The sequence below is a fragment of the Protopterus annectens genome, chromosome 1.part2 (assembly GCF_019279795.1).
Source record: "Protopterus annectens isolate FY-2018-M chromosome 1.part2, PAN1.0, whole genome shotgun sequence".
NCBI lineage: Eukaryota > Metazoa > Chordata > Ceratodontiformes > Protopteridae > Protopterus > Protopterus annectens.
The window spans coordinates 528,269,096-528,287,265 of record NC_056727.1 but is presented as its reverse complement, the minus strand read 5'-3'; the positions used below and the strand labels follow the sequence as shown (position 1 = coordinate 528,287,265).

The following is an 18,170-nucleotide window of genomic DNA, read 5'->3' as shown; positions in this document are numbered from 1 at the left end:
CCACAAGAAATACAGTTATTCACTTTTTCTGACATCCGGTAAAACACTGAGGCAAGAAAAAACCAAAATATTCCCCAACGGGGTACTTAGCCAACTTGGATTCGGTCTGAAACTCCGAATTCGAAAAATTTCAGAACGCCGAACGGCACTTGCAACACTGCTTCTGCATCGGACCATGCGGCAAAAAAGACTGAGGAAATTACGTCGGTCATGCGCTTTTGTACCCTGACGTCCTGATGTCAGTTTTAAGCGCCTTGACCGACGTCAGCCTAATACTTTGGTATTCGGGCCGACCGAGGACAGCGGACTACCCATATGTAAGGACTGCAGCAATGTGAGATGAACATCTAGCACCAATGATATTTTCGGCAGACCTGACTATTCCATGTAACTTATTTTTGTCATGTTTAGACATAGATGCAAACCACACTTATGGATGGCCACAGAACAGACTCAATGACTGCTCTGTAGAACTAAACCAACAGCTCCTGTGGGAGGTTGAACTTCCTCAGCTGTTGAGCCTTTTTTATGATGGATCCTACACTGGTCCCCCACTTCAAGTCCCGGGAGAATATAGATTCCAAAAACTTGAAAAATTCCGCAACTGACATGGCAGTATTAAAAATAAAGAGGGAGGAATGATACTGTAAGTCCACTCCTAAAGTCGATCATCTCCACAGTTTTTTGTGTTCAGCTTTTTTTGACTACACCAAAGGACCAGCTGCTCAGCCTCCCGTCTGTATAGAGACTCATCGCCATTCCTGATAAGCCCAATAATGGTTGTATCATCCACGTATTTAATAAGTTTGACAAAGGGGCCTTACAGGTGCAGTCATTAGTGTAGAGGGAGAATAGTAGTGGAAAGAGTACACATCCCTGGGGATCAACCGCATTGATCGTACAATGGCAAAATGTAAATTTTCCCAGTTTCACCTGCTGTTTCCTATTGATCAAAAAAATCGGTGACCCACTGACAGGCGAAGGCAGGAACAGAAAGCTGGGAGAGTTTCAAGTGAAGACGTTGTGGAATTGTTGTATTAAATGCAGAGCTGAAGTCCACAAACAGAAATCTTGCATATATTCCTGGGTTATCAAGATGTTAAGATATAGTGCAGATGCATATTAACTGCATAATCCACTGACCGGTTTTCTCGATTAGCAAACTGAAGGGGGTCCAACAAGGGAGCTACAATATCCTTCAAGTGAGCTAACACCAGCCTCTCAAAAGTGTTCATGACCAAAGATGTTTGTTTAAAACAAAGTATTCAATTCCTGCCCTTTTTTATGTAATATTGCTCAGGTTATATGATATATAGCAATATATGTGAAATATGTTTATAAACATGAACCTGTTAATGCATTTTGATTACTTTTAAATAAATGTAAATATGCCTATATCACTAGTGATAATTCAATAAAGGTGTTAAAAAAAAATAAAGTTTTCATGACTACCGATGTCAAAGTAACAGGCCTGTAGTCATCCAGTCTTGTAATACTAGATTTTTTAGGGACTGGAATGATTGCGGCTTGTTGAAGCATATGGGAACTTCACACAACTCTAATGATTTATTAAAAATCCAAGTAAAAACGAGAAAGTGAAATCCTGTCTGGACCTGCTGCTTTCTTAGTGTGCTGTCTTTTAAAAAAAAAAAAAAAGACACAAATCCTCTTCAGAGATAATGCATGCTTAATGTGAGAATGTGTGGAAGAGAGCCATATAAATCTCAACAGAGAGAGCTGGCAACAGCGTCATTTGTAGCATGAGGCTTATCAAACCTGCAGTAAAAAGCATTCAAGTCATCAGCCACCTGATAATTAGCTGCAGTGTAGGGGGATGGTTTCCTGTAGCTTGTAATGTTTTGTAGACCTTTCCACACTGATGCAGGGTCATTGGATAAAAACATTTTTTTCAGCTTTTCAGAATAGTTCTTTTTGGCCACTTTGATATCTTTTGTCAGTGTGTTCATTGCCTGTCTGAAGAGTGTTCTATCCCCACTTTTATAGGCATCTTCCTTGGCTTGACGAAGCTGCTTAAGTTTAGCAACCAGGGTTTGCTACTGTTAAATTAACCTGGTCTTAGTGGAAAAACACATAGCTAACATAAGATGTTACTGTGCCTGCCAGTTCATGCAAGTTAACAGCAGAATCTTCAAAGACACTCCAGTCTGTACAGTCAAACCAGGCTTGCAGCTTCAACTTTGCCTCAATAGTCCACCTTCTCACAGTATTTTTTTTTTTTTTTTTACAAGAAACATCTTTATTAAATTATCATGTGTGATAGACAATCTTACATTTATATAAATGAAATTATACAATGACTGGCTATTAATATTACAAATCGAGCAAGCTGACTGGTCAGCCCAATCAGCATGTTCATTGTAAATCTGAGCATATACCAACGGAAGAAGGTCTGGTTGCCCAAGCTCCAAAGCTTAATGACATAATGTGGAGCATATGCTTTAGAGTCTCTTACAAATTTAGTAAAATCCACAAAATACAGCATTTCTAAATCCTCATGTTCTGCTATGTGTCACAAATATAATTATTGCTTTGTAATCCCACATTTGGCTGTTTACAGGTAACTATTTTTGTTCTCCAAACATTAATAACATGAAGCAGGGTACATTAATAACATGAAGCAGAGTATAAGCTTTAAAGTTCCCTTCAAGTTTAAGTCCAAGGAAGTTCAATATTTTCATATTTTCCTGTTCTGACATGTTTCACAAGTATAATTATTGCTTTATAATCCCATGGTTGTCAATTTCAAAGTTGCTAGCTTTAATCCTGTTCATCTCATCTCCCAAATCCTGTTTCTTTCATTTCCAACATATTTCAGATTCTTCTAGTCAATTGTTATGTTTTCTTCCTTCTCTCAGGCAACTGAAACAGTGGGAAAGATTTCACGGGCTCAGTCTCTCTGTATTCATTAGCACCAAGAGAACACAAAGCAGAACCTCCTCCTGATTACAGTTCACTCTTTGTTGGACAAACTTTTGTATTTCCTCCTTAGCATGTACTTCATGAAAAAATGATTTTATCCCTACAGGGGAAAACACTTTGAAGATGGCTGGGTACAGCAGTTTGAATCTCATGCTTGCTTTTCAACATTCACTAAACAATAGAATATATTTACTCCTCTTCTGTCTGGTGTACACTGAGTAATCATTCTCCACAAATACACTACTATCTCCCACGTTTAGCACTTTACATTCTGCCACAGTTTGTCAAAATCAACTCCTTCTATCAATAAGACTGCATTTTTACTATTAAAGGTCTAGGTTGTTTTTTAGTAACCAGATTTGGAGCATACACACAATGTGCCCTTTCAATTAACAATTCTTGTTGTGAAATACCATTCCAGTTGCTTATTTGTGCTTTCATAAAATTAATACAGTCTGTTCCTTCCAACTTTTCTGGTACAGCATAAAATCTCAGGTTTTCCCCTATGTGCTCTGTCCTCTAATCCTATCATTTTTTGAAACATCTCTTCTTGTGCAGTCTCATCTTCAGCCAGCATTTACATTTCAGCCTCTGAGTTTTGCAGTTCTGTCATCTTATCTGAATATCTGTTTAAAGCTTCTTCCATTTTTCCAGCTTTTTACTGTTTGTGTTCATGTACTCCTTCAGTTTTTAACAAGGTCTATGTGCAGTTATTTTATACTCTCCTCTAGGTTACTGGAAGTCATGTCTGGAACTTGTAGTGCTTCTTGCTGAACCACTGCAGTACTCCACTCAGTCTGTGCTTCTTTCTCACCTTTTCTAGCTGATTTTTGTCCAGATCCTTTATATTTTTCCTGGCATCCAGGCAGTGCACTTACTAGCCAGTTACTGACATTTACACAGAAATCTAGGTCCACTGGCCTTCTTTGCTAAGTTTCTGATTTCAGACTGGGACAGACAGAATTAAGCTGTTACTCAATGTGCAGCCATCCCAACTTCTCGCAGTACTGATCACAAGTTTAGCAGATTTTAGCCTGCTCTTATAGGTAGGAAACAAATGAATCAAACAGTGGTCAGAAAAGCCCAAAGCTGCATGGGGACAGCACAATAAGCATGTTTTAACCCTGTGTAACAATGATTCAGTGTGTTCCTGTCTCTGGTATGGCACTCTATATGCTGTATAAATTTAGGAAGTTTATGGCTGAGATTTGCTTTATTAAAATCCCCTGCTCTGTGCCCATTATCTGATCAGATAGTTTTTGTAGCATCACACTCATACAGGCTTGAGGTGGAATGTAAACACTAACCAGAACAAATGAAGAGAACTGCCAAGGTGAATAAAAAGGTCTGTAATTAACAAAAAACATTTCTAAGTCAGAGCAGCACATGTTACTTAACACTGTGACATCAGTACACCAACCTTCACTGATATACAAGCAGATTTCGCCTCCCTTATTCTTCCCCAATGTCTCCAATACGTGGTCTGCTCTGTAAAGTTGAAAGCCAGGCAGATAAAATGCATAGTCTGGAATGGATTTATTTAGCCAGGTTTCTATGAAACACAGTACAGAAGAAAGTGAAAAATCCTTGCGAGTTTCATTGAGAAGAGTTCATTCATCTTACTGCACTGAGAGCAGAGGTTTGCCAGAAGTAAACTTAGAAGTGCCATTCAAAAACCCTGCTGCTTCAACTTAAGTGCAAATTTCACTCTTCCCCCTTTTGCAATGCCTATGTCTACCTCTGCTGCTGAAAGCTGTTGTTCCCCCAGCTAGGATTTCCCAAAAATTTCTTAATTGTGAAATATCCAGTGTCAAATTGCACAAAGTGAATTGCTAAATATTCAACAATTCTTCATGAATATAATTAATTACAGTTGACCACCAAACAATAGGACAAATAAAAGCAAACAGAATACTACAGAGCACTGAAATGAGGCTGCTACTCACTGCACCATCTTGCCCCCCCCCCCCCCCCCAGTGGAGCAACTGGAGACTTGATTGAGGCTCAGAGCAGAGAACTGAAGGAGGTATACTTGTCTGATATGAGCAGGGTTGGGATGTCTTATCTCTAGATAAAGAGAAGGCCCTCTACACAACCTCAAAGGCAGAGCACCTGGGGGAAAACAAGGTTGATGGCAGAGGAGCTGATAATTCCCAATCCCGTCAACTCCTGCAACTCAATGAGCACGCCACTCAAGGAAAGAGTTGGACCTGAGCTGTCCAGTGCCAAAGCCCCAAGAGGCAGAGACTGCTCTGATATCCTCAAAGTCTATCCCTAACCCCACCCCCACCCCCGATTCAACACAGATATTTCAGCTCAGACAGTCCTCCAGCTCAGAGAGGCTCAGAGCTGGGCGACTCAGGGAAGTTACCAGAGTCAAAGAACAGACCTTCTTCAAATCCAATAAGGACACCCCCAAGGGTTTCAGCTTCAAGGGCTCAGAAACAGTGGGTCAGATCTGTGAAGAAGAGACCAAGGGGGAGCTGGAGCCTGAAGTACCCCATCTGGATCTGAGCTCAGAGGCATTTTCTTATCATCCCATCCATGTCAGCCTCAGATAAACTCCTGGAAGACCTGAGAGAAGATGTGGAGGACACAGGTCTTGAATGTCTGTGGAGAGATTCCTCCAAGAAGGGAGAAGAGAGCTGAGAAGTGACTGCATCTGACAGGATGGGAGGTGATCAGATCCAGGGTGATTTTGATTTAGAAGAGGTCGGATTAGATTTTTTAGACATCTTAGTTGGTGGCTACGAGGAAGGAGACTAAGAGGATATAAAATCCAGTGACCTCTTGTGAGAGTCTCTATCTTTGGGAGCCGAATCTGGCTTTCTGTTATCCAATTTCTTTCAGGGGGTTGAGACCCAGCTATGGAAGCAGAAGAAGTAGAAGGGGACTAGGCCCTTCAACACCAGCTTGTAACCCTGTCAGTAAGAGCTCTGGAACAAAACTGAGAGCAAAATAGAGCAATATGCATCTACATGAATGGCTCCCAAACAATACACACATTCCCTGTGGGCATCCATGTTTGGAATTTTATGCTCACAGGTGAAGCATTTTTTAAAAAAACGGTAGCTTTCACAGCCATAGTGGCCTGACTCAGCTAAGTCCAGAAAGAATTACAAAAAAAAAAAAAAAACTACTAATTTAAAATTTATTTTAAAGGAAGAAAGGAGGGAAAGGAGAACAACTACCGATAATGGTAGTGCAAGAAATACTCCAAATAAGGAAGAAGAATTTTAATAAGAACATACCAATAATGGTACTATGGAGAAGTATCGAGAAAACAGTAGCAGCTATATAGAAAAAAAAGCTAGAAAAAAAAAAAAGCAAGAAAACAAGGGAGATAGGAGAAAATGAAATTGAAGTATGAGATTTTTAAGATAAACTCATGAGTATGTTAGAAAACAACTCCCAAAAGCTTGAAAGAAAAGGATCCGCATCTGAAGCTAGGCAGTGGCAAATGAGATCTGAGGTATGTTAGGTTAGAAGGGTATCATGGGTAAAGGGAGAAGCTCAACAGTTTTGGATACGAGGATCTGGTAGAGGCAGCTGAGGCAGATCAGAGACCCATAAGTTGAGGAATGAATGAAAAGGATAACATTTACTGCTTGCACCTGTAGTCAACTTATCTCCATGGAAGCATAACAAAATGTACAACTGCCCTCAACTCCAGACTTCCCAACTCACACTGAACATTTGCTAATAGAAAACTTTTCATTACATCTGCAGTGTTCTTTGCTTTTTAAACTCACATTTACACAAAAAACTTGCTAACAGTTTGAGCCAAAGGCATTAATCCAGACAGTCACCCGTAGAAAAGTAAGAGAAACCATCACAACTCTACATCTATTATGAGTGTACTTTTTTATCATAGACTAAAATATAAAATACATTCTGTCATATCTCTATTGATGTAATGTGTACAGAGCTATGTACTTTACACATCACTTTGCTCTTTTACTTACAAGCAGTGCTGAACATTTTTATGCTTCTACTATTATAACTTTCTGTCATAGGGTTTACATCACAATGACTGTTTTATAATGCATTTCACTGCTCTGCTCTTGTACATATGTGCTAATTTATGATAAGAGTTTGTATTATAGATATATATATATATATATATATATATATATATATATATATATATACACACACACACACACACACACACACAAATACATATATTTATATTTGCATATTTATATACTGTATAATCCGTTTGTCAGGTTCTGTTGTACTGCTTAAAACTTTTACTCTGGAGCTTTTCACACCAGAATTCTGAAGAAAATGGAATAGCTGTTGTTATCAGGTGCAACTTGTTTGCATACTGTGTAATTAACTCTTAAGAGGAGTAGTTACATCTACCCACCTGCCTGCCACGCAATTACATATTTTTTTCCCACTTCTGCTTATGTGGCACCTTAAGTGGAAGTGGCAATTTGTCTGTCTTAGATTATAGCTAGTGAGCCACAATGTTCTGCTTTGTTGTTTTACAGTATAGCTAGTGAACTGCATAGCAGATAGTCCCTATCACTGGAGTTGACTTGATATTTTTTTTTATTCCATTCATAAGCAAAATCTCCCAGAAAACTATACTTTTCCATTGATTCTATTTATAAGGAATCTGGCAGTCCGCCCTAAGTCCATAGTTAAAACTAGTGAGTTGAACAGCGCCCTTGCAAACAGAATATTTTTCTTTATTCTATGTTTAAAGTCTCTCTGTTTATAAATATTTTCAAAGGTTACACTTGGTTTAACACTAAATATTGTTTCCTCATATTTTTCATTTGTATACACCATGCCTGACTAAAAATGCTATATTTAAAGTAGTAGTGGTGTTTTAAAAATGCTTTGCTGTTTTAAGTTACTTTGGAATTAACTAAGCATGCACAATTCAGACCCTTGTGTATCCTATAGTTACACCTATCACTTACAGAAATTCAGTGCCCGATGCAATTTCATCTGCCAAAAATTGGTTCAGCCTAGCTGGACATCCAAGTTGTAAAACTAACAAAATAATAAATAAGATCAAATTTGTCAGCAAATCCGCAACAATAATAACAACAACACGATGCTTAAATGTACCTGTTTTGCCCTGAAACGCTTGCAAAGTACAGTGTTTTCCTCAAGTGCATTTTCTGATTGCCAGTCATATTTTCTTGAAAGTTTTTTCTTAATATGTACATAACTCTCTGTTTCTACCATAACTGGTCTGGCCTCCTGCTCCTCATCCTTTTCATCCTGTTCAAAATCGGAATCTTCATTAGCTATAAACAAAAATAAATTAATGACAACATTTTATTTCAAAAGAAGGACAGGTCTGCTTGCATTGCAATTCCACTGTAATGTAATTGATCTCCAGTGTAGCCAGTTTCAAAACATTAATCAACTGGAAATATACAGTGGGTCTCCAAAATAATATAGATATAATCAACAACCCGTGATTTAATGTAAGCCCATACTGTTAAGTGCATATAAGATGCAGAAGTAAAGACACAGATGCAAAATCCACACCACTAAATATAATATAATGCAAACATCCAAATAATCCTAGGTTTTTACCCCAACACAGTTGTATACATATTCACACACTACTGAGACTCCAAATGAAAATATAAATGAACAAACAGAATAATGGTGCTGTTGCACACACATCTGAGTGGGCTACTTTCCCATCATATAATAAACTCATGAAAGCAGGTAAGGGAACTGTATTCAGACAGCAAAAGGCGTGATCTGATCTGATTGGAGCATGTTGCAGAAATGGACTTGAGGACAAAAAGAGTCAAGAAGTCACAGACACTTAAGCCATCCTGCAGAAAGGTTCCCCCAAACAAATAACTGGTGTCAAAATCATGGACTGAAACTAAATGCCAAAAAATACATTATACCATGACCCCCCATTAATATTCCAAAACGTGCACGCTGATTGGCCAGTGTGCACGTTGTAAATCGACTTATACTAATGGAAAAAGGTCCGGTCGCCCGGACTTTTTCCATTAGTATGTCTTTTTTTAAAACACTGTCTCGCTATGTTAAAAGAGTTTAACATAGCGACACAGGTTTAAAAAAAGCAACGGAGATCTCCGTTGCTTTTTTTAAAGCTGTCTCGCTATGTTAAACTCCTTTAACATAGTGACACAGTGTGTAAAAAGCAACGGAGATCTTGCTTTCTCTGTTGCTTTCTTTTTAAACCTGTCTCGCTATGTTAAACCCAAAAAAAAAAAGCAACGGAGAAAGCAAGATCTCCGTTGCTTTTTACTGTTTCGCTATGTTAAATGGGTTTAACATAGTGAGACAGCTTTAAATAAACAACGGACATCTCTGTTGCTTTTGGCCACAGCTCTGATGTACTGCGTAGGCATGCGCAGTACATCAGAACTGCCGTGGATGCCAGACAGCTGCGGAAGGGCAGCAAAGAGGCATTATACAATGCCATTATTTAAGAAAAGTAATTGTTTCTTTTCTTAAATAATGTCTTAAATAATGTCATAGCAATAACCCACGTCTGGGTGTGGGTAATGCGGGATTTACCCACGGTTGTCTTTGTTTGGTCCCGAGGGCTTCCGACCAAACCACGCCAACCGTGGGTAAATCCCACATTACCCACACCCAGGCGTGGGTTATTGCTATATTACTGCATCCTTTGGAAAGTTCAAGAGCACTGAAGATTCTGCCCAGCTGCTGAAATACAAAAGGCAGAAATTATTAAATCTTAAGGAAGTAAAGAGCACAATCACTTCCCTCTTTTAGAAGTTTGCTTAACACAGCCTTAAACAGTGGGACGGGAACTGTGAACTCTCACTCTCCAAGACTGGAAACAAAATATTCCACCATATTTCAGAATACAGAAAGAGAGAAAAAAATAAAGCAATTTGAGTGACAAAAATGTCAGCAAATAAGTTCAGCAGTTTGGCCTACAACCCAGTGAATTTGTTTGCTCAGACATTAAGGATGACTGAGATAATGGTTGGAATCCAACACCAAAGGCTAAATGAAGTAAAGATAAAGATGGCACAATTTGCTATCTAGTTCAACCTTCACTCAATTTTAAATTTACTGCAGCCTTTGTACTGAGAATATTTAATTTTCCTTTCTGCTACATTTTAGTGAATACTCCTATCCTCAGTCTTGGAAAATCCTTGCTGCTTACTGCTGTGTATGTTCATTAATTGGTGCTTGTGAGACTGTTTCTGGAACTTTCTTTTTTTCTGTTTTGGGATATCCAATGAGGTTTTAGGCTGCAGTGCCTGGGAGTATTCTTGCAGGATTCCTGCTTCAACACTTGCAGTGCTTTGAAAATATTTGTCTCTCTCATTCTGGATGTCTATTGTGGTGGTTTATTGCTGCAGTAAACTTGTTTAGTTATATGTAGCTCAAACTGAATTTTGATGTTTCCTGTTATACAGAACTGTTTCTAAACTGCTTGTGACTTCTGATACAGTGTTTAAGGGCAAAGAAATCTTGGATTATGGATACATTCAGTCCTATATGTAGTCTTTAGTGAATTTTGGTTTCAGTGGACTTTTGTGATGTAGCATCCAGCCTCTAGAATTTGAAAACTGTTCAGCATCCAGGGAGAGTGCTACAACTGTTTCTTGGCTGTAAAAGGTTTATATTTTTGTAGTATGTAGTCCTTTCTGGATTACTGGGCATCCAGACTTTTCTGTTTAATGCTTTACTGAAATATGTCACAGCTGTCAGCTTAGTGGCTCTGTTTATGTTTGTTCACTGGACACTATTTGTTTGACAAGGAGTTTATTCTGTACATTGTTAAACAGCATTGTATTATTTGCTATAATTTAAAATCTTGTTCCAGTTTGAGCCAGCCTAGTGGCATAGAGGAATAAAGACCAGACTGTGATTTGGGCAAACTGAGTTGAACTACAGCCTTGGATGCTTGACAGAGATGGCAGGTAGGATGAGCATACTTGCCCTTAGGGAGAGGGGAGGCAGAGACGGCCATAGGTTTTAGCAGCCCTTCAGAGAAAGGGGATAGACCTGTGTGACCCGAGGCCATGCATGCAGTCTACTAAGCTACCATTTAAATAGGTGGTCTTCATTACACAGATGTGCATGAGTGTACACTTCTGAAGGGGAAGATATTGTGGTTTGCAACAGCCATCTGGATTGTGCGTACAAACAAAAAAGGGATTAGGTTAATAGTACTGGCACAAATATCCTCACTACTGGGATGCTGTTAGTGAAGCCAGAGGCAACCCTCAAATGATGACTCTCCCAGGTGATTCACCCTGGGGGATATGGAGATGATCCCCACTACCATGAAATTAACAAGCTTGAGTCTGATTGGGGGAAGCTTGATGGTCGGCCAGCATGGGGGGAAAGGATAAAGAAAAATAAAGTTTGTTTCGTTTTCATTTTACATTTTGTGTACTCTGAGTGCCTCTGCCTAGATGCTTCTTCATATTTGCAAACGTTAACATTTTTTCACATTTGCATTTTACACTTGCTTCACTCATGCTTTCTGTAACTGTTTAGACTCAAGCACCTAAATAACAATAGAATCAAAGCTGAAGTTACATTCTCCAATATCCAAAGAATACTGCTGTTCTCAGATTCCTTCTTATTTACTCATTCATTCTTCCGTACTTGCTTTATCCAGTTTAGGGTCATGGGAGCTGCAGCCTATCATAGTACTCAGTAGCACAAGACAGAGAAACTGATGCTGCTTAAGTTGCCAGTCTATCAAAAAACACACAGACACACACACGCAGACATGCGCGTGTCTAGTCTGTAGAATTTCCAATTCATTTATAGCTTGTCTTTAGGATATGGGTGGAAACTGAAGCATTTAGTGAAAATCTATATGGAAACATGGAGGATAAGCAATTTCTGCACAGAAGACAACCCCATCTTAGAATCAAACTGGAGACTAAAGTGCTGTGAGGTACCAATGCTAACTGCTGTAGCACTGTGCTGCATTTCCTTACACAACACAAAAATTATCTTTCTAAACCCAAATATCATACACAAGTGCTTTTGGAAGCCTTGCACAGCAGGAACAAGGCTCTTAGCTCACAGAAGTTTTCTGAATGGAACTGTCCATGTGTTCTAGACACTCTGGATCTAGTGAGGATGTAGGCATATATACAATCTTCTACTAAAATATACCTAATGAAAGGCAATAGTTAAGACAAAAAATAAGAGACATTTCAATTAAGCAAATACAATCTGTCCATCATAGCAACTGTTTCTGTCCTACAAAGACATCTAGAAGTTTCCGAACAAGGCAATTAGAGTGCTGATCCAAACTAACTTACGTACTGGACCAAAAATATATATACAATGTCATTTCCCATAATGATGTGCATCACGTGCAGCATAGCTTTCCATACAATTAGAGAGATTAATACATATTGTCGTTTCTCATAATGACAAGCATAGCTTTCCATAGAATTAGAAAGGTTCATTGTAAGTAGAATTAAATGGCACCAAAGTGGCTCTCAATAACAGTTGAAAAGATTACAACAGAAGCACGCATATATGTAAACTTCATCTAGGATAATAAGTGTATGACAGAGTAAGAACCAGTTTGCACAGACTGTTATGTGTGAAAACACTGGTGGGATGGGATACTGATAGATATATGGAAAGCAGGGGGAAGTTAATAAAAATCTGGCATGTACTCCAGCACAATTAACAGAGGTGAAATACCAGGGTCCTGGAAACAAGTGGCAGTGGCTACAATCCTCATGGAATATAAAGACTCAGCAGAGCCTGCTTCTTATAGGCCCTCAATTTTAAGTCATAGGTTCATAGGTAGGTACTAGGTTATCAGCCCTAGAGCCTATGTAACCCTAGCCAACAAGGTTCCCTGGCTTTCGCCACCTAAGGATGCTAATTACCTGTGCCCCTGTCTAGCAGGGCTACCAAAGTGATTTCCGGGGTGAATTACCTATTACTCATCCACTCATCGAGACTTTTCTTGAAGAGTGCTAGTGACAAACTCTGCTTGATATAGATAGGTAGCTTGTTCCAGAGTATGGGAAGTCTCTGGGACAGGAGTCTGTCCCTGCAGCATGTTCTGTTAATTGTGGTGATGAGGTTTAGGTCTCTAGAGCATGTGGCTCTGAGGGATTGGGATTTCTTTAGGTGTAGCATGTCCAGCACCTCAGGGTTTGACACAGCTTTATATGTTAGGCAGAGATCACCTCGGAGTAGGCTATATGCTATGGAGTAAAGCCAGAGATTTTTGAGGTGGTCAATGTAGGGTAACTGTTTGAGTCTCATAATCCTCTTAGTGAGGTATTTTTGTGGCCTTTCCAGCTACTGCAGATACCTTGTAAGGTGCATTCCAAATGGGGCATTGTACTCTATAATGGGTGTGATGAGGACAGAGTAGAGGGGGACAATGACTTATTTTTTCCTGGATGAGAACCCTTTCATGACTAGGTGTGCCACATAGAGGGATTTCCTGACTATTGTGGCGATGTGATTATCAAAGGAGGCAACTGTCCACTAGAGTCCCGAGGTCTCTTATCACGCCTTCAGCATTAAGTGGGTTGCTGCCTATGTGGTAGTCCATGGGTACAGGGTTTTTACCAAAGGAGATGACAATACATTTTTTTGGCGTTGAGCTTAAGGCCATGGCTCTGACACCAGGCATCAGTCTCAGTGAGACCCTTTTGCAGGATGTCCACATCATTCGGGGACTCAACTATGGCACCCATTTTGCAGTAATCTGAGAACTTTGTCAGCCACAGGCTCTCTGTGTTGGCCTGTACTTCAGAGAAGTAGATCCCAAACAGGAGGGGACCCAAGATTGAACCTTGTGGTACTCCACTTGTTACAGGTTTGGAGTCAGATTTGAAGTCCGCAATTTTTACAGTGTGGGCTCTATCTGTGAGCCAGTTGGCGACCCATCCTGTGATGTATGAATTTATACCCAGCTTGGTGAATTTATCTATGATACCAGAATGGGGGATGGTGTCAAAAGCCTTGGCAAGGTCAAGATAGGCTGTGTGGACTGCCTTACCCTTGTCCACGGCTTTGATGACTGTTTCAAAGAAGTCGATCAGGTTCAGGAGACATGATCTGCCCTTCACAAATCCGAACTGAGTAGAGTCCAGAGTTTTGAGGTCATCAATATCCTTGTTTATGAGTTCAATGATAATATGCTCCACGGCCTTGCAGACCAGGCTCATCAGACTAATAGGGTGATAGTTCCTGGGGTCCATGGTGACTCCCCCTTTGTGGAGTGGTACAACTGTTGCCGTATGCCATTTAGTGGCTACAAAGTCTGTCAAGAGGCTATGATTAAACATGATGCTTAGGTAGGAGGCTAGTTCATTGAGTTCATGTAGAACGCATCCAGGGATGTTGTCCAGTCCCATGAATGCCATGGTCTTGGCTTTTGATAGCACAGTTTTCACCTGTTCAATTGTGATTGCAGGGACATTACATTCATCCGGTATGGATATGGGCCCTTTAGGAGGTGGAGGGGTAAAGTTGGCACTGAACCTATCAGCCAGGATGTTGGCGATAACAGTTGGTTCCATGAATTTTGTGCCATTGTGCTGTAATTCAGAGAAGATCTGGGTTTTGCCATTGAGATTCTTGACATAGCTGTAGAATGCTTTGTGGTTGTCCTTAGAGTCATTGGCAATCTTGTTTTCATAGTTCACTTTGGAGGATTTTATGATGTATCTCAGCTTCTTGCTGAGGCTGACCAGGGAGCTCCTCCATTCTAGGGATTTCATTCTCTTTTGCAACAGTTTCTTCCTTCTGTTGTAGAGTTTGTTAATAGCAAGGGACCACCAGATTGGTTTCCTTTTTTTAGAAGACTACGTCATGGTTCTATTACGGATAGCACGATCCAACCACCCATGAAGGTGCTTATAGAGTGCGTTTGTATAAGACTTGACAGTGTTAACTGTATTGCCCATCTGTATGGGTGTTGTGAAATTGGACACTTCTGCCTTAAGAAGCACAAAGTTGGCTTTGGAGTAGTTTTTCTACTGTGGTTTCCTTAGAGGGGGTGGGGCAGGATGTAGATATCTAGGATGATTAGTTTATGGTCGGATCTGACCAACGAGAAGTTGACTTCCGATGTGGAGCACCTGTCATTCATGTTGGTAATTACTGGGTCTAGGATATTTATTGCCCCTGGTAGAGGTGTGGACAAGTTGATCCAGGGCATTGGAGTTTATGAATTCTAGGAAGCACCGAGGAAAGGAGTTGGTACAAGAGTAGTTTTCCCAATTAATGGTGGGGTAGTCGAAATCTCCCAGTATTAGGGTGTTAGGTTGGACCCTGATATTCTCTATTATATCAAGAAAAGAGGTGTGGGAATCCTGGGGCATGGTGGAGGATCTGTAGCAAGCTACAATATGGATTGCAGTTTTGCCCAGAGTTAGTTGCACTTGGATAATTTCAGGTGAATTATGTTGGGCAACTAGCCTGGAGGTGTGGCTGTCCTTAATGAATATGGACACACCTCCACCCTTGGTGTTCCGGTCCTGGTTTGATGGCCAAAAGGTATGGTACGAGTTGTATCCTGGTAATGCAAGGGTGTTCTCTGGAGCCTTGAACCAGGTTTGAGTCACTGCACAGATATCGGTATTCTCCATTTTAAGGAGTGCCTTGAGTGAGTGCATTTTGAGGTTTAGACTTCTAGCGTCGTAGCATTACCCTCAGGTTTTGCTTGCCTGTATTAGTCATGGTGATGGTTTTGTTTTTTGAGCTTTGCCTAAAAAAGGCACTATGGGGGCGGCAAGAGCCTTAGACAGTATCCGGAATCCCAGGGGCAACAGGTGCAGGCCATCTCTGGTAAAGCATCGTGGCCTGTCAACCATTTCGTCCCAGGCAGACAAACAGGGGATCCCCTATGAATAACACCAGAAGTTTAGCCAATTGTTGAAGTCAATCATTTTGTCCTTGTATTGGGGTATCATTCTGGGTGAAGGTAGGATGCTACTCAAGGCTAGGGTCATTCCTGCCTGGATTACAAGATCAGAAAGCTCCTCTATATCTCTTTTCATTTAATCCAGGGAGGTACGTCTCAAGTCGTTCACACCAACATGAACAATGATCGAGTCATATTTGTACTTCTTGTGGAGTGACCTGAGTGCGTGGGTTATGTGGCAGATCCTGGCACCCGAAAGGCAACTAACAGTAACCTTCTACTTGTCTATTCTGGTGAGTGGAACATCAATGTGCCTGACTATAGAATCACCTATGACCAATGTGCTAGGTACGTAGTTTTGCTTATGGGTGGTGGTTGAGTGGCACACTGAGTCTGTGTGTTATGTATTTTGTGGGTTGTGGTGTGGGCTGGAGGTTGTTACATTTCTGCTTTGGAGGTCTCTGTTGTTTGGGTAGATTTTTATTGTGTGTCTCCGAGAATGATTTTGTGCATCTATGCATGGGTCTTGGTGGTGCAGATGTACTGGGACTATGAGGTGTGTGTGGTGTGGAGTGGGTGTTAGCCTTCTACTCCTGACTGACAAGTTTAATCTTGGGTTGAGAGAGCTCTGCCTCCAGTTTGGCTAGATAAATGCATCTCTCACAAGTTGTAGTGTTGGGTGGTAGGAGGAGAGGGCTGTCGGTATATATGTGGCAATTGCTACACTGCCCCAAGATGCCCGGATTCATCAGGTAGACAGGAGAGAATACCGAGAGCTGTCCCTTGGACATGCTAGGGATTCACTTTTTTTACTAGACTGTGAGGGTAGTAAGTACTTGGGCTTGTTTCCTCAAGGTAGCTTGAGGATGGTAAGTAACAAAAGAACTGTTGACCACTAGGTAATGAGAAGGGTTTAGTGCTTCGGAGATTTGCGAGTTAGTTAGTGCTATCAGCTGTTCTGAATCAGTGCAGAACACAAAAAAACAAACAGTTTCAGGTGCTACAAAAAGGAAAACAGCTAGTTCTAAGGGAAAAACTGAAGAGCAGACTTTAAGGTACCGGGAATAGTTTAACCCTAGCTAAGCTGTGCAATGCGCAAACTCATGCAAACTGGTGCAAACATGGGCTTTTAACTCAGAAACTTGAAAGGGATAGGAATTAGCTCAAAATGGTGAATAAGGTAAATTTCGGAGCTGGAGACCACTCCTCTTGCAGCAGATAGGCTGCTCTAGTGCTTACCACTCTCACTGATAAGCAGAAAGACCTCCCACTGACACAAGGTCTGGACCACTCAGAAACACAAACTAAAGTCCTGAAACCAGCAGATCTGGGCTCCGGATGATTCTAGTTTTGGAAAGGGTGGGAAACGAGCAGTACACTTAGTATTTTTTGTGTTTTTTAGAATTTAAACAGAAAAAAGCACTTAAAACAGTATAAATACACAGAAAAGGCCGTCACACGAGTGTGTGCCTACAGTTATAAATTTGGTTAAATTTTAAGTTTTAAACAGGTAAAACAAGTGCACACACAGTAAAAATTAATCATCAGTACAATTCTGCAGAAATACAGAAAACGGCAGTAAAAAAACAGCTTTTTACAGTGCGACTAGCTTAGTTGAAAGAAAGCCAAAAAGGTACTTAGAACAGCAAAAAGTCTGTCCTTCTCATTTCTGGTGCTGTAGTAGTCTGCAGGATGCCCAAACAGGATCCGCCGAGCTAAAACAAGCACAAACCCATGCAAATACAGGTTTTTAACTCAGAAACCTGAAAGGGATAGGAATTAGCCCAAAACAGCTAATAAGGTAAATTTTAGAGCTGGAGACCACTCCTCTTGCGGCAGATAGGCTGCTCTAGTGCTTGCCACTCTCACTGATAAGCAGAAAGACCTCCCACTGGCACAACAAGGTCTGGGCCACTCAGAAACACAAACTGAAGTCCTGAAACCAGCAGATCTGGGATCCGGACTATTCTAGTATAGAAAAGGGTGGGTAATTACCAGTACAGATAGTATTTTTTTTATAAACTGTTTATGGCCCTTGCAGACAAACAGCAAAGCTCTTTCCCAGGAGAATAAATATGGATCAATTGAGGAGAAGCAAGCATTTGAACAAGGACAATATAGATGGATGCAGATCACAATGGTAAGCCACTGTTATTAGTATGTCTGAATGCTGAAATGGCATTTAACAGGGTCTGCTGAGACTACATAGCAAAAACAATGACAATATTTTGTCTCCCCAGCGAATTAACAGAAGAAGTGTTAAAAGTATATAATGGCTCTACAGCACATATAAAGAAGGGGTTTTCCTTCAAAGAAAATATATCTATGTAAGGGTGCCAGGCAAGGATGTTCATTTCCCTTC

General features: G+C 40.4%; 1 protein-coding gene across 4 annotated transcripts in view; it reads right to left on the bottom strand.

Annotated features, from left to right (window-relative positions):
- DHX57 (DExH-box helicase 57) overlaps positions 1-18,170 on the bottom strand; it is a 2,066,546-nt gene that overhangs the window by 1,740,470 nt on the left and 307,906 nt on the right. For all 4 annotated transcript variants that reach the window (XM_044057412.1, XM_044057439.1, XM_044057430.1 and 1 more), the window contains exon 6: positions 8,029-8,210. In XM_044057412.1, the coding sequence (XP_043913347.1) occupies positions 8,029-8,210 (182 nt within the window). The remainder of the gene's footprint in view (positions 1-8,028; positions 8,211-18,170) is intronic.